A 15,129-nucleotide genomic window follows, 5' to 3' on the forward strand; every position below is an offset into this window, starting at 1 on the left:
TTCTCTGGTTGCACATGTGACATGCTGGTAAAAATGTGTTAAAACTGATTTAAGTTTCCCTGCATTCAAGCATTCCACTAGGAGCGCCACCTCTGGGTGAGCATTTTCTTCTTTGCTAATGGCCTTGTAGAGTTGGTTGAAAGCTGTCTTAGTGACAGCTTTGTTTTGTGATGGTAAATAGACGGCTACGAATAATACAGATGAAAACTCTCTTGGTAGATAGTGTGGTCTACAGCTTATCATAAGGTACTCTACCTCAGGCGAGCAATACCTCGAGACTTCTTTAATATTAGATATCGCGCACCCGCTGTTATTGACGAAAAGACACACACTCCCACCCCTCATCTTACCAGAGGTAGCGTCTCTGTTCTGCTGGGGCATGGAAAATCCCGCTAGCTCTACACTGTCCATATCGTTGTTCAGCCATGTCTCGGTGAAACATAAGATGTTACAGTTTTTAATGTCCCGTTGGTAGGATAATCTTAATCGTAGGTCATCAATTTTATTTTCCAATGATTGCACGTTAGCAAGAAGAATGAAAGGCAGTGGGAGTTTACTCGCTCGCCTCCGGATTCTCAGAAGGGTGCCCGATCTGCGGCCCCTTTTCCGGCATCTTTTCTTCATTCAAAAGGCGTGGATCTGGGCCTGTTCCAGTGAAAGCAGGATATCCTTCTCATCAGACTCGTTAAAGGAAAAAATTTCTTCCAGTCCGCGGTGAGTAATCGTTTTTCTGATGTCCAAAAGTTATTTTTGCTCATAACAGACGGTAGCAGCAACATTATGTACACAATAAGTTTTAAAAATTACCCAAAACGCAAAAATAAATTACAAAGTAGCACAATTGGTTGGGAGAATGTAAAACGTCAGCCATGTTCTTCAGCGCCATCTTTTATTCCAATTCGTACAATATGTTACAAATTTGTAATTGCTTAAGATCCCGGACTGCATCTTTAAGCATTCTGTCCATCTGAATATCACCAGTTGCTCCAGTTGCTCCCTCCCTCTCTTCCTCTCCATCCTTAACATGACTCCCCTCTTCCATGCCTGTGTGTGTATGTGTGTGTGTATGTATCTCAGGGCCAAGCTTTGACAAGGCTTTGGGTTGCTAGGAGATGGCCCTCTGTTGCCGTGGCATTGGTCGTTAGGTGGTCTGCCTGCCTGCGAGGGCTGGAGTGGGTGGGGGTAGAAGGGAGGGGTGGAGGGCAGAGGAGGCTGATAGGAGGATCTATAGGAGGATGGGCTCATTGTAATGGCTGGAATGGATTAACTGAAACAGCATCAAACACATTGAAACCATGTTTCACTCCATGTTCCATTTATTCCATTCCAGCCATTAGACAGAGCCCGTCCTCCTATAGCTCCTCCCACCAGCCTCCTCTGATGGAGAGACAGACGCAGACATTAGGCGTAGCCAAGCGGTCGGTATAGGGTGGGACTGGCCTGTCTAGGATCTGCCCCTTTGTCACTATGATTGACAGGTAGGCAGGACAGGAAGAAGCCTATGGGTCAATCAATCCTGGCTGTGGCACAACCCTGGGGACCGGCCTCTGACGTGACACTGTGACAGGCACCTAGAAACCAGTCAGTCAATGATGGTAATGTGACATGATCAATACATTGTCCAGCTCTCAATGAGACCCCTACGTGTTATCTATCCTGTGGTTTAATTAAACATACGCGGACGACATAGACAGTTTTAAACTGAAGTTATTTCAAATGAAAATAAATGTAGAATTTAGCAATGCATTAAAAAATTTAAACACAGAATAATGATTCATAATTACACCAGTTTTTCTTCGTTCTTTCTCTCGGTCTACATGATTCTCCATCTAAAGCTTTTGCTCTTGCTTTCTGTCTGTCAAGCACTGACTCAGGCTCATGTTTACACGACCTCTCCATCTTTCTCCCTCTCTCTCAGCTATTAATACATCCTCCCACTAAAGTTTGTACAAACTTCACTCTCCTACGTTCTGATACATGCCTGTAGTTTATGTTTAAGGAGTGATAGACTGGGCAAATTATGCTTGCGGTGCCTGGCATCATCGTCTTCTATGGGTTTGGAGAGCAATTTAGTGTGTGTGTGTGTGTGGGGGGGGGTGTTTTATGTGGTTATGTATGCATATTTGTGTGAAAGACAAACCAACAGTCCTGGACACATGATTGTAGATGGATATCTACTCTCCCTCCCCCTCTCCCACTGTCCATCATTCATTCATTCATATCTCTCTCTCTGCCTCTGCTTCTCTATCCAGGTGGGCGATGCCATGCGGAGAATGCAGGAGAGAAACAACATTGGCAAGGTGATCCTCATCACCGAGCCTATGCCAGAGGAGGAGAAGAAAGAGGAGCCTAAGAAAGAGGAGAAGAAGGAGGACAAGAAGAAGGAGGACAAGAAGAAAGACGACAAGAAGAAGGATGACTCCAAGAAGGAGGACAAGAAAGAAGAGAAGAAGAAGGAAGAGCCGAAGAAGGAGGAGAAAAACGAGGAGAAAAACGAGGAGAAGAAAGAGGAGAAGAAGGAGGAGCCCAAGAAAGAGGAGAAGTGAGGGATTGATGGATGGATGGATAGTCAGGCAGGCAGACCATAGGGGAGCTCTTGTCCTGGGAGCAGGGGTTTGGTTTGGGAGGGGTGACAGGGCAGGGGAAATGTGGTGGGGGAGGGAAAGGGAGGTGTGGTGTGTGTGTGGATTGGAGTTGGGAGAGCGGGGGATGGGGGTGGGCTTTATAGACACATTGCACAGCAGTCAATCTGTCATCCCTACCATCATCTCTCAGACCCCTTCCCAGTCCACTCTGACAACGAATACTCAGGCCTGGGCCTTTACCCACCCCTCCCCCTCCTCCCCTCTCTCTCCTCCCCCACTCAAGCAAGGGTCAACTTATTTCTGAATCCCTCACGCTCCCTCATCCCAAGGCACCTTAATGATAGCCGGGCTCACAGAACAGCTCCCTCCCTCACCTCGCCACCATGGGAAAATGACCACTACAATAAACTCTCCTTTGACTCATGTCATAACAGTCTGAAGGTGTTGCCTGTTGAGACCCCAGAGAGATAGTCCGAGAGAGAGACACACAGAGGGACAGTGTGGGTGTAATTCCCAGGCCTGGGGTGCATCACCGTTGCCTTGACAATGATAATTCGACCTGTTCCAACTCACACAGTGCCCCTCCTCCCTCCATGTCGACTCCCACTATGCTAAATTGCCCTGCCCTGACTTCCACCTGTCACCTCTCCTTCCTCCCCTCCCCCTATCCCTATTGTATAAACCCACAGACAGACAGACAGACAGACAGACAGACAGACAGACAGACAGACAGACAGACAGACAGACAGACAGACAGAACCACACCCACCCACCATCTCACATACGGTCCAGTGTTTTGTTATGTCACTGTGCATGAGTCAGTCAGTGTTTGCTTGTCTGTGATTGGCTGTCAGCTCGCCTGGAGATGTTTGCATGGCTGTGTGATGCTTGACTCCAAATCCAGTGGTTACAGAACTCCCCTGTCAATCACCACTACCCACTCTTTATTTAAGTATATAAAGAAAGGTTAGTGGCACGTCCCTTAAATGCCAGGGCACTTCTAGTATCACACAGCTCCGCCCTCACAGCTGAGCCCACACTACAAATCCCATAATCCTAGAGGTGACGCACTAGAGACCAGACAATAGCGTGTGACAGGATGAAGCTCCAGACAGAGAATTAATGAGCCATTTGGTCCAGTATTAAATAGGGAGGGAGAAATTAGGGCTTAGTTTTGGTGCTCTATAGTCACTGATGTTTCTAATGAACCAACTGTTGGCAAGCAGTGCATATTGTCAATTAGGAGAGAAAATTGTCTCTCTTCAAACAAGGCGCACAAACACACACACACACACACAGGGCGATGTGTTCAAAGGGGCAGTATTGTGTAGAGACACGAAGACATGTGAATGGAGTAAGATAGAGTTGAATGCCACCCAGTTCCTTGATATCAGACCCTACTCCTCCCCTGACATTCCACTCCTTTAACAGTGACCGCTTGCCTGTCGTTCACCCTGATCTGAAACAGGAGAGTTTAGAAGGGTCAAAAAAACTCCTGCTGCTGTGCATTCTCACCCGTCCCTCCCGCTTCTCCTTTCTCTACATCTCTCTCTCTCTCTCTGTGGTCGGCATAGCAACAGGCACCAGGCTCGTCAGAGATGGCGCTCTGGTCTATTTCTCGGTCTATCGAGAGTGAGTGTGTGAGTGAGCAGTAAATTGTCTAATGAAACCTTGGCTTTAGTATTAAAGCTGTAGTACAGAGCAGTAAAGTCAGGCTAACATCCAGGTTTCTATACTCTGGAAATATTTCTATTTGTATCGGTATATTATGAGGACATTCAAATCTCATATAGTCTGTGTGCTGTTGGCACACCTGGGGCCACAATCAGTTGTTGGCCTCTCCCATATGAATGCACTGCTGCCCCTTGTGGACATAATTTAGAACAGCAAGACTGGTTTTCAGAAGTTGATTATAGGCGACTCCTTTGTATCAATAAAGCGGGGTTTTGTTTACGTCCTCCTCTAAATTATATTGAATTAATCTGATATTCATTCTTACGTCAGAGATTAATTGTCTATAATAAACCATGGGCGGAAGCTAAACCTGTTATGTGCAGGAGTCCTGCAGTACGGACTTCAAAAACACACCACTACTATCCCATTTGGAAATATGTGAGAATCCATGCTCTTTACACACTTGTCTGTCCGCCTGCCTGTCTGTGAAGAGTCTCAGATGGTGACTAGTGACTTTGTAAAGAAGTTGTTGTGTTAGCATGAGTGACCTCCCTCATGTTGTGTGTCAGTCATTGTGTGTGAAGATGTGTGTGTCCTCAGGTCGTTTGTCAGGTTAAGAAAAGACTCCCACCACCTCAACCCCATTACAACCTCCCCTTCCTTGAACTCTTTATCTGCTTCACAGCTGTCTAGCTCTAATCCTTTGTTTCTCACTCTCTTTCTCTCTCTCCTCTCCTTCTCTGACGAGGCCAATGTTAAGAGGACAGTTGGTATAGGTATTTTGCACTCTGCTCGCTGATCTTAATGCACTTCCAGGCATGGCAGTCCCACTCCAGTCCCACTGTCTCTGAATCCGCTCCTTCCCCACTCAAAGAGACCATACTGTATCTGCTGAAACTCACTGGAAGTACAGTGGAAGTGACATTTTTGCATGCACTCAAAACACAAACACTCATCTCCTCCTCTAACTTCTGCCAGCTTCTCCTGGGTGGCAGCTCAAATGAAACCATTCATTCATCCAGGGCTGTGAAAGTGACGACCCGGTGTAGCGGGGACAGCAGTGGGCCTGGGACGGAGTGTGAGTGCCATGCCAGTGTGGGGAGTGACTGTGTTCTGTCAGGCTCTGGTTAGTGTTATTTTCTGATCTGCTGGGCTCCTTCTGTGAACCTGTGGACCGGTGCTTTTGTTTTCTGAATGCCATGTGAGAAGCTAATGCTTCAGTAAAAGGATGTTTTACTTAGTAGGTTATTTTTTGTTGTTGTTTGACTTAATGTTTTTTTGTTTTGTTTTCCAAGGGGTTTAAAGTTCAAAGTTCATACTCTTTACGCAGGGACCTGCCTAACTACATTCCTTTTCAATGTGATGAGCCTTTCTGTTGGGCCTGACCATTTGTGCCAAACTGTATGTACTCCTCTGTCAATGCCTTGATTACAACGGTGCATTCAATGAAAAGGAGAAGAAGAAAAAATGTTTCTGGGTACTTTTCCTATGACCTTGTAGAAAAACAAAAACAATCTGTGTATGATTTCTGTCCCAAATGCTTATGGGTGCTGATAGAGTTTTGCTACAGTTTACAAAAGGTTCTAGTTGTTTCTGATTGGTTGGGGTCTTGCTCTCATGCCTCAATCCTAACACACACACACACACACACACAGACACAGAATCTTGTTGAGAGGCACTTCCCTCCATATCCAAATTCCTCATTGTGCTAGTCTCAGATCAGCGAAATGTGTTAAGAGTATTATCAGGCCTCAGACATCTACTACAACAAGCTGATCCCACATCAGTCGACAGGCCTATGCGTTTACATTCATACCATATAATCTCCATAACAGTGAATGGACAAGGTGTATGGACGATTAGGCTGCACAGCAAAGCAAACAAACTCAAATCTTCTTAGAATTGCAACCCCAAAAAATAAAAAATATATTTTTTAAACTGATTCTTTCAAAAATATACATGACCAGGCGAATCATTGAATCATGGAGCATTTCTTTCATCCACCTCTCTCTAGTTTAGCTTTGTGAACACCACCATACTCCGGTTTCCTGTTTCTCTTAGCCTGATTCCAAATGATTTGTATGGGATGAGAGAGAGTGAGTTAGCAGATGTGTAGGGGATGTCATAGCGAGGCCATATGGCACAGCTGCACAGATAGAAGCCCAGCTCTCGGTCTGTCCCAGATGCAACATATCTGCCCTAAAGCCGATCCCAGTTCACATACAGCCTGTTGGTCTCAGACATTCCATTATCCTCTATTGCACCTCGAGAGCTCTTTGGTTCTAGTCAATTATCAGTTAGCCAAAGCCCCGCCCTCTCCCCTCTCCATGCACACACTCATCATACCATACACACACATCACATAAACATCTGGAATTCAGTTGCATGCATCCAATGGCATGTGGTGCAGAGATTATATGTCATTTGATTCAATGTTTGTCTTCCTGTTTGATAGAACCAAAAGGTCTCTTAGATGAACTCAGCTGCAGCACACGGGTGGGTGGGTGGGTGGGTGTAGTGAGTGGCTGGGGCGTGGGGTGTAACTGGGAGTCAGAGAGGAGAGGATGAATCTGATGTTGGCTGTGCCTGAGCCCTAACCCACTCCTCCCAACCCCTAGCGCCCGATTGCCTTTCCAGCTTGGTGAATCTACGTTGTATGTCAGCTTGAATTGCTTTTCCAGCCAGACACACATTCTTATGCAAGAGCTCTAAAACCAGAGATGATCCTTCGAGAAACTAAGGCATTTCATGCATTGGAAAACATCACAGCGCCCAGCTATATTGTTCTAGATAACGTGCTGATTGTTTCTTGGGAGTAAAGAAAAAGTGTTTCATTTGATTGGCAGCAGTAATATCACTGTTTCACATGGTTTCTCACAGGTCATTCCAAACAGCCTCCTGTACTCTTGATCAGAAATGACTGCCTTTGAGTACATTTGTCTGTCTTTGTTTTTCTCTCTCACACACACACACACTATATCGTTCTCCTTTCCAGTCTTATGTCAATCGCAGTGCTTGGTGGAGTGTATTCCTAGTTAGAAAGATAATCCCAGTCTGGAGATTATTACCACATCCAGAGGCGTACAACCCCCACCCGTCCACCCCCCTTCCCTAAAAGAAAACAACCCAACCGCTTCTGGCTGTCTCTGGCTCTTCATTAGCAATCACTAAAAACTGTTGCCACGTGCCAACTACCAACACATTCCACGACTCTATAGAAATGTTGTGAGTGTCTGGTGCATTTGGCTAGGCTTGTTATGATGTGTATAGTACACTAGGATCTGTGTGTAGGTGACCCGGAAAAAAGGCATGTGTGTATAGTTCACTATTCCTTCCACTGTATTGTTCAGTAGTGTCTCTGTGCAGAGGGAGTCCCCTTTCCCTTTCCACCCTCATCATCATGGTGCCAACAGCAGCCAAATCACTGCACCTATACCCGCTCCTGCCCCCCTCGCCTCTCCTCACTGCACCCATACCCACTCCTCTTCCCTCATCTGGCACTGTCAAGTCAGCCTCATAACAAGATGCACATGAACCCATCTACGGGAAAGTTTCAGGAAAAAGAGGTCCATTGTCACTTTCCCGTCCAGACAGCTCAGATTCCACACATGGTTTACTGTGAGACAGCTATTCGACCTACACATTGATTTTGTCATTCCTTCTCTCCTTCTGTCCACAGTGTTGTTTTCCACTCGTCTACTAAGTTGTCTCCACTTTGTTTTTTTTAAACCCTTTGAATTGATGCTGCTTCTGTGCTTGTCTGGGTTTACTGCGTACGTGGTGCCATGCTGTCCACAGTATCGGCTCTAGAGCTTGTAACGCTTCAATGTGTAATGTTACCATATGCCTTACATGTTTTCCAGGACTAATAAAAAAGCATAACGGAAAAAAAAAAAAATTTGACCCCGGAGCTGTGGTTTTGTTTGTGTTATTAGGATTTTACTGTGAGGAAACAATATTGAACTGCAATTACTTGATATTTTATGGCTCATGTTTTGAGTGCGTTTACATAACGAATGTGAATGCTGTCAGCGGCGGGAGTACAGAAAAGGTATGCACGGTTACGCGGTCGCGGTAAGATAAAGACGGGAATGTTTACTGTCAAGTCTCTAGGGATTCAAAACACAGGACAGATCAAATAAACAATAGCTGCCAGGACTAGTATTGGTCCAAATAAAATAGTAGCTCAAATACTTATTAGTATATCCTGTCACTATCATCCATAAAATATCTGTGGAAATCAATTGGTCCTGATTTAAGCATGAACAACAGCACAACTATAAAACTCTTCAGAACCAAAATAACTTCTCTCATTGGCTTATTACTATACAGACTCACACAAGCCTTCAAAGATTTCTAGGGAGTCTAGGGACACAGAGCAAAAGACATCAGCGTACAGATTAAACACCTTCATAAAAACACAGAAAATACTATCTTTGTCAGGTTTTGTTTGTGACTTGAGACTTGGCAGGGGCCTCCTCAATCCCATGAGCCCTCAGTACTTCAGACAGGCGATTCAGATAGGTGGAGTCTGGATAACCATTCCTGTGTGGACACAAAATTACATTATGGTGTATATCTCAAATGGCACCCTAATCCTACATAGTGCACTGCTTTTGACCAGAGCTCTATAGGTTACATCCTTTATGGTACCATATTCCCAAAAGTAGTGCAATATAAAGGGAATATGGTGGCATTTGGGACACAATCTAGGTAATAAAACGGCCAGCACATAACATTGACCCCCGACTTTCTGCTCTTTACTGTTGCTATTTCAGTCGAGAGCCACTAATGGGTACTGTGACTCCAGTACTCACCCAGACTTGCCCCCCTGCAGGCTGGTCTTGTGGGGGATGCTGTCCCAGCTGACCCTGGCCCCTGGCTCCCTGCCCGTCACAGTGAAGGTGAGGCCTAGCCTGAAGGCTTTCTCCAGCCGCGGTAGGAGTTTTCTGGTCCTCTCACATAGGGGAAGGTAGGCCTCAAATACACCCCCCCGAAACGCAGAGCCAGGCGAGGGGTGGCCCTCCTACAACAAGAGAGGGAGGCAGATAACGGGGTGTGTTCCAGATTGCAATAGCCAACAGACAGTGTTAGGAGTTAAACATGACAGAACTTAGAAATGTAAAGCAAGAAATTCCTGACAAGGGATACTTAAACTTAACATTTGAATATAAGCTGATTTAATAATGGCAAGAGTGCATTTGGACAGTTGAAAAAAAATAACACATGAATGACATGACACATTTAGAATGTCAACAATAATTGGCCCATCAGATAGCCTGGTAGAGAAGTCCTGCCCTTACCCCCTGAATGCCATCTGGGATGCAGTAGGTGATCTTAACGATGGCGTCTCTGCCATGGCCTGGCAGGCTGAAGGGCATCTCAGAGTAGCTCATGTTACCCTGGACACCCTGTGGAACTGCCACCTCAGCCTTGGATTGGACACTGCATTGGACATGGGCTTTGAGAAGGCACTGTGGGCACAGGGTCATCCCACACCCTGTCCTCGTCACTGAAGCCCCACTCTCCCCACACACACAGATCTGTGTCCGTGCCCCAGACAGACTAGACCTTCCCGGGCCGTGACGTGTCAGAGCTCCCCCTGACCCGGGCCTCTCCTGGTTCTCTGCTCCACTAAACTGTCTGTTGTTGTCCTTCTGGGTCACTCCGGATCTCATGTTGCTTTCTTTTGGGGGCGTGACCATGTCTTGATTGGTACCGCCACCATTCACTGCTCCGGGCCTTCCTCCGTTGCCTATCGCTGAATGGCTGAGAAATGTGTCAGTCTTGCTCCCGTCTGCCTCCATGGTCCCTCCCCTCTCCACTTTCTCCTTTATGACAGGGTCTTTCCTCGCTGGTGATTGGCTAACAACTGTGTTCTTGTGTTCTGATTCGCTGTTCCTCATCCTCTTGGAAGAATCACTCCTTTGGATGTCATTCTTCTTCCTGTTGGCACCAGGCCCCTCCTCTCCCCCTCGCTGAGTCTCAGACATCCACTGAGGGCTATTGGTCTGAAATTGTGTGGAGCTCTGGACCCCATTCACCTGAAATGGACTGGACTGATTGAAAGTGGAGGTAGACGGGACAGAGAAGCCCTCTTGTCCCCCCCTCTGGCCAGTCTCCCCAGGGAACACCTCCCTCAGTGCTGCACCCACTTGGGAGCACAGCTGCTTGGGGCCGATTAGAAACACACTATCTCTCATTGTCTGGATGGAGACCTTCTTGAACCGTTGCCTCACCTCAGCACAGCACACCTCTAAAGTCTCATCTGCTGGGTCAGACACGCCTAACTCAGCCAGAGGCAACTCCTGCAAACAGAAGTCTGTCTTCACCATGGCAACCAACCTCTGCATCTCCAACTGACAGGTGTGCAGCACAGATGACTCCGCCCCCCTAAGGATGACAGTGACGTCACTGCTTTTGTCTGATGGGCTCTCCCTCATCTGCAGGTCAGAGGTCATGTCCTGTATACGGGTGGCGTAGGCCTCCTTCATGTAATTCCATATCACCATGGAGACGGTTAGCTCTGCACTGTAGGCATTTCTCCTGTCCAAGCTATTGGACCACCTGGCTCTGGTTGTGGCTTTCTCAGCTTCACTCTGTCCTGGGTCCTGGACCTTGGACCTGTCCCGTCCAGAGAAACTAGTGGCCCGCTTTAGGGTGGACCCTGACCCGGAGGTTGAGATGGTGGTGCCCCCTGACAAGGTGTTCAGAGTTGAGGTGAATGGGGCTGTCTCACCCTGCTGCCCAATGTCTGTTGGTGATGAGCTCAGGAAGAGTCCATTCTCCATAGAGGAAGGGGTGAACAGGGGGTCACCTCTCTTGAACAGGATATCCTCTCCACTACCCTGTGTACCTTGCCTGTAGAGTCCCCCAACATTTGACCCTGCTCTGTCTGAGCCAAACAGGTCATGGCCTAACATGGGTCCAAAACCTGGTCGTACACTTGGAGATGTGTCCCCTACCATCACTGTGTCCCTAGGTCTGGTGCCTAGCCCAGCCGGCCCTAATGCCTTGAAGCAGGGGGCAAACTTATACCCTCGGGCCCCCTCGGTCCTCCTCTCTGTCTCATATTGCTTCAGCAGCTTATCTACCCTGGCGTCCAGGGGAGTTCCTGCTGTGGAGGAGAGAGTGGGTGTGAGTCTCTCCTCTTCCCCTGGCTTGGAGGAACCAGATGTGGATGAGGGTGATGGTAACAAGCTGGCTACATCCTCCACCGCCTCCTCTCTCTCCCCCAGGAGGAGGAACTGTTTGGCTTCGGACACGTCGCTGCTGTTGCCAACTATGTAGATGTTCCTGTCATCCTCACTGAGCAGCAGCTTGGGCAGCCTGACCCGCAGGCCCTCCATGGCCCTGGACAGGCCTCCGCTGGGAGAGAGGACACTCTTGGGCAGCTGGGCTCGCCGGAGCCTGGACTCGTTCTCCTGGTAGAGCCGGCTCAGGTCCGCACGAGCCCCACTCAGACTCTCCTGCCCATTGTCCCCCACCCCAGGTACACTCTGTAGGAACAGGGTGGTCAGCCCCTCAGCGGTCACGTCCACCACCTCTACCCCATGCTGGCTGAGGATCTCCTGGTACTCCCCTCCACAGTGCCACTGCAGGTAGTGGAACAAGTCTGCATCCATGATCAGGGAGAGGTCCTCTTCCACCATGGGGGGTTGCTCAGACAGACTCACAGCACCCCCCTCTGCCTGGGCTGTCCCCTCCCCCTCCCAGCCCTGACCTCCAGACGTAAAGTCCCTAAGTGGGCCTGAGCCTCGATCACTTTGCTCATCACCTCTCCTGTGATGGTCTGCTGCCTCCTGGGTATGAGTCCTTTTCACTTGGCCCCTAGAGCCTCTAGTAAGGACTCCCAGAACACCATTGGCCCCAGCTGGGGGTGTATCTGTGGAGGCCAGGACCCCAGGGAGCCCCAGTATTTGGGCCAGTGCAGCCTGGACCTGGGAGTAGAGGCCCTGCAAGGTGCAGAGCTGCTCTGGGTTGTTATAGCGGATCTGGAGATCATGACTCCTGTCAAGGCTGGCCAATGCTGCCTTTCCTCCAGGTAGCTGGCTGTAGTCCAAAGTAACAGACATGCTCAAGATGACCTGAATGGGAGAAAGAGAGGGGGAGAAAGAGGGAGAGCATGTAAGTCTAATCAAAATGTGTCACTTTCTCCCAATATTATGCCAACAACGTACCTTATTTGGGTTCAGGTCTTTGTGAGGTTCACTCAAGGTGAGTTCATACTTCTTCCCGTCCACCATCAGAATGTGTCGGCCATGTTGAAGCACGCTCCTTACCACTGTGCGGGGTCACCAGAGTACAAGAGCTCAATCAATCTCAGTCAGAGAAACACCCTTACTAAGCACTCCTGCCCCTGGCCTCTCCTTGAAATGCATGCCAACCCCCGAGCCCGCCGCTAATCGATGGTGGCAGGACACAAAGCATAATACTTTGCAAATGGATGCAAAATGACGTTTAAAAAGAGTGGCTATGGTCAACGAGCCAGATGGAAATCTACTGGGAAGGAACTTCGCAGTGGCAACGATGTTCGGTAGTTACTTTATGCCTCTACGTTATGGTGAAATAGTCCATTTACCACCATCACGTCTCCAGTCTCCTGATCTCTTTTCTCTATCAATTCATCATTCACATTCCATCCCCTACGCACCCCACCAGCCCTCCCCTCCCAGGAGCCTCAGACACACACACTCACACACACACACACACACACACACACACCTACTGACCTCCAATGTCCTCAAAGGTGATGAGGGCAGAGCCGGGTGTTGCCTTGACAATGGTGACATGTGCTATTTCCCCTCCTCCATTCCTGGCCCTCAGGAAGTAGATGTATAGCTTGTCTGTCAACCGGTCCTCCTTTATATCAGTGGGCAGGCCACTCACCCTTACTGTCCTGCACTGCTCCGCCATCTGCTGGGCAAACCTGGGTTACTGACATACAGGAGGAATATATAGGTGGGTCTACCAAGCCAAGTATCCCTTCAACAATAACCACTGATCGTAAATTGTCAATAAATATGTAATTGACACGTAATAGGCCAACATAATATTTTTTTTGTGGGGGGTATCTGGATATTTGATCAAATTACACCCTCTGCTGGACGTTGCCAGGAAACTTCACCAACATAAACGTCGTTTTATTAAACTGCTGTGTCAACGTTAGTCAATGCTATGGAAACGGCTTGAGGTACGGTTGATGTTGATAGTATACTGTAAAGAGAGATGTGCGAACTGTTCACATGACATGCGCACTGACTGCTCGAGGTTCAAATGGAGTCCACAAAGAGCAATCGACCAGTAGTAGGCACAGTATGCGTCAAATCACTTTCATCCACTGTTTCAGAAATAAACGCTAAATGAGTGCGCATAGTTATCCATTCCCTTCCCGCTCTATAAAAGAGACGATCACTTTGACCATCAGGTCACAACATCAGTGAAAATCAAAGGAATGGGTAAGTGTGCGGACGACGAGACTGAGAAAATGAAACTTCAAGGAAGTGCACAAATCCAAAGACACAATCTAAAATAACCTCAAAGTAGAGCTCTTCAAGGCATTGCCTCTTTTCACAATGATATCAACGCAAATATCCTTACCGTACTTTTTAAGAAGCCTCTCATATCTCTCGTCTCGCACCAAAGACGTGGACGTGCTTCCCTTGCATGTTGTTCAAAACATGGATGGAAAGTGAAACTAAATGAAGTAGGAACTAGAGGGTTAAGATTGTTGTTGTTCTTCATTTCAAACGCCAGGGGGCGAACACAAGGCCAGGTTCACAGATCCAAAAATGAATCAGTGGCATTGGTCAACTGAAGACCCAGATTAGAATTAGCCAATAATGAAATACATTTGTCTTTCAACAAATTGTGTGTGTGTGTGTGTGTGTGTGTGTGTGTGTGTGTGTGTGTGTGTGTGTGTGTGTGTGTGTGTGTGTGTGTGTGTGTGTGTGTGTGTGTGTGTGTGTGTGTGTGTGTTTGTAAAGGAGCTAGGGTTAGTTTTTTTAGGGTTAAGGTTAGGTTTTCGGCTTAAGGTTAGGTTTAGGGTTAAGGTTAGTGGAAGGTTTGGCCGGGGGTAAGCCGTTATGGTAAATAAGCATTTGTTCTTAATTAACTGACTTGCCTAGTTAAATAAAGGTACATTTAAAAATTAAAAGGGTAAGGTTACAGGGTTAGGGTTAGAATTGTGAATGGGACTGAATTGTGTGTCCCCACAAGGTTAGTTGTACAAATCAAATCAAATTGTATTTGTCACATGCCCCGAATACAACAGGTGTAGACCTTTCCGTGAAATGCGTACTTACGAGCCCTTAACCAATAATGCAGTTCAAGAGTTTACTATTTACTATATAAACTAAAGTTAAAAAATAACAATAATGAGGCTATAAGCAGGGTGTCAATGTGTGTGTGTGTGACTGTGTGTGTGTGTGGGGGGGGTGCAGATTAGTCGAGGTAATTTGTAAAATGGGTCAATGTAAAGTCCGGGTGGCCATTTTATTAATTGTTCAGCAGTCTTATGGCTTGGGGGGGGGGGGGGTAAAAGCTGTTAAGGAGCCTTTTGGTCCTAGACTTGCTGCTCCAGTACCGCTTGCCATGCGGTAGCAGAAAGAACAGTCTATGACTAGGGTGACTAAAGTAATGACCATTGTTTGGCCCTTCCTCTGACACCGCCTAGTATATAGGTCTTGGATGTCAGGAAGCTTGGCCCCAGTGTTGTACCGGGCTGTACGCACTACCATCTGTAGCTCCTTATGGTCAGATGCCAAGCAGTTGCCATACTAGGCGGCGGTGATGCAACCGGTCAGGATGCTCTCAGTGGTGCAGCTGTATAACTTTTTGAGGATCTGGGGACCCATGCCAAATCTTTTGT

At 47.5% G+C, this 15,129-nt stretch overlaps 2 protein-coding genes across 5 annotated transcripts in view; one reads left to right on the forward strand and one right to left on the reverse strand.

Moving 5' to 3' along the window:
* The window catches only part of LOC135555750 (synaptic vesicle membrane protein VAT-1 homolog), a 43,642-nt gene extending 37,441 nt beyond the window's left edge, over positions 1 to 6,201 (forward strand). Inside the window, exon 6 of the mRNA XM_064988448.1 lies at positions 2,253 to 6,201. Within this exon, the coding sequence (XP_064844520.1) occupies positions 2,253 to 2,546 (294 nt within the window). The 3' untranslated portion in view covers positions 2,547 to 6,201. The remainder of the gene's footprint in view (positions 1 to 2,252) is intronic.
* Positions 6,202 to 8,334: 2,133 nt separating this feature from the next.
* On the reverse strand, positions 8,335 to 14,016 carry LOC135555749 (uncharacterized). 4 transcript variants are annotated; one of them, XM_064988447.1, is made up of 6 exons: positions 13,865 to 14,016; positions 12,992 to 13,175; positions 12,440 to 12,543; positions 9,563 to 12,346; positions 9,077 to 9,285; positions 8,335 to 8,804 (listed from the first exon to the last, which is right to left on the reverse strand). In XM_064988447.1, exons 2-6 carry the CDS (start codon positions 13,173 to 13,175, stop codon positions 8,699 to 8,701), a joined length of 3,387 nt encoding a protein of 1,128 aa, XP_064844519.1. In that variant the 5' UTR covers positions 13,865 to 14,016; the 3' UTR covers positions 8,335 to 8,698. The 4 variants fall into 4 exon arrangements, with proteins under 4 accessions (XP_064844519.1, XP_064844518.1, XP_064844516.1 ...); XM_064988446.1 differs by having other exon boundaries at positions 12,992 to 13,196; positions 13,865 to 14,015; XM_064988444.1 differs by having other exon boundaries at positions 13,860 to 14,015.
* Positions 14,017 to 15,129: the final 1,113 nt, after the last annotated feature.

Source organism: Oncorhynchus masou, chromosome 15 (assembly GCF_036934945.1).
Source record: "Oncorhynchus masou masou isolate Uvic2021 chromosome 15, UVic_Omas_1.1, whole genome shotgun sequence".
Lineage (NCBI taxonomy): Eukaryota > Metazoa > Chordata > Actinopteri > Salmoniformes > Salmonidae > Oncorhynchus > Oncorhynchus masou.

Bases quoted from the DNA above. Each gene is read 5' to 3' on its own strand.
- LOC135555749 (XM_064988444.1), bottom strand. From the start codon at position 14,003: ATGAAGAACAACAACAATCTTAACCCTCTAGTTCCTACTTCATTTAGT. The intron at 12,347-12,439 runs GTACGTTGTTGG...TCTCCCATTCAG, and splicing joins AAGACCTGAACCCAAATAAG to GTCATCTTGAGCATGTCTGT. The intron at 9,286-9,562 runs GTAAGGGCAGGA...CTCTTGTTGTAG, and splicing joins TCCCAGATGGCATTCAGGGG to GAGGGCCACCCCTCGCCTGG.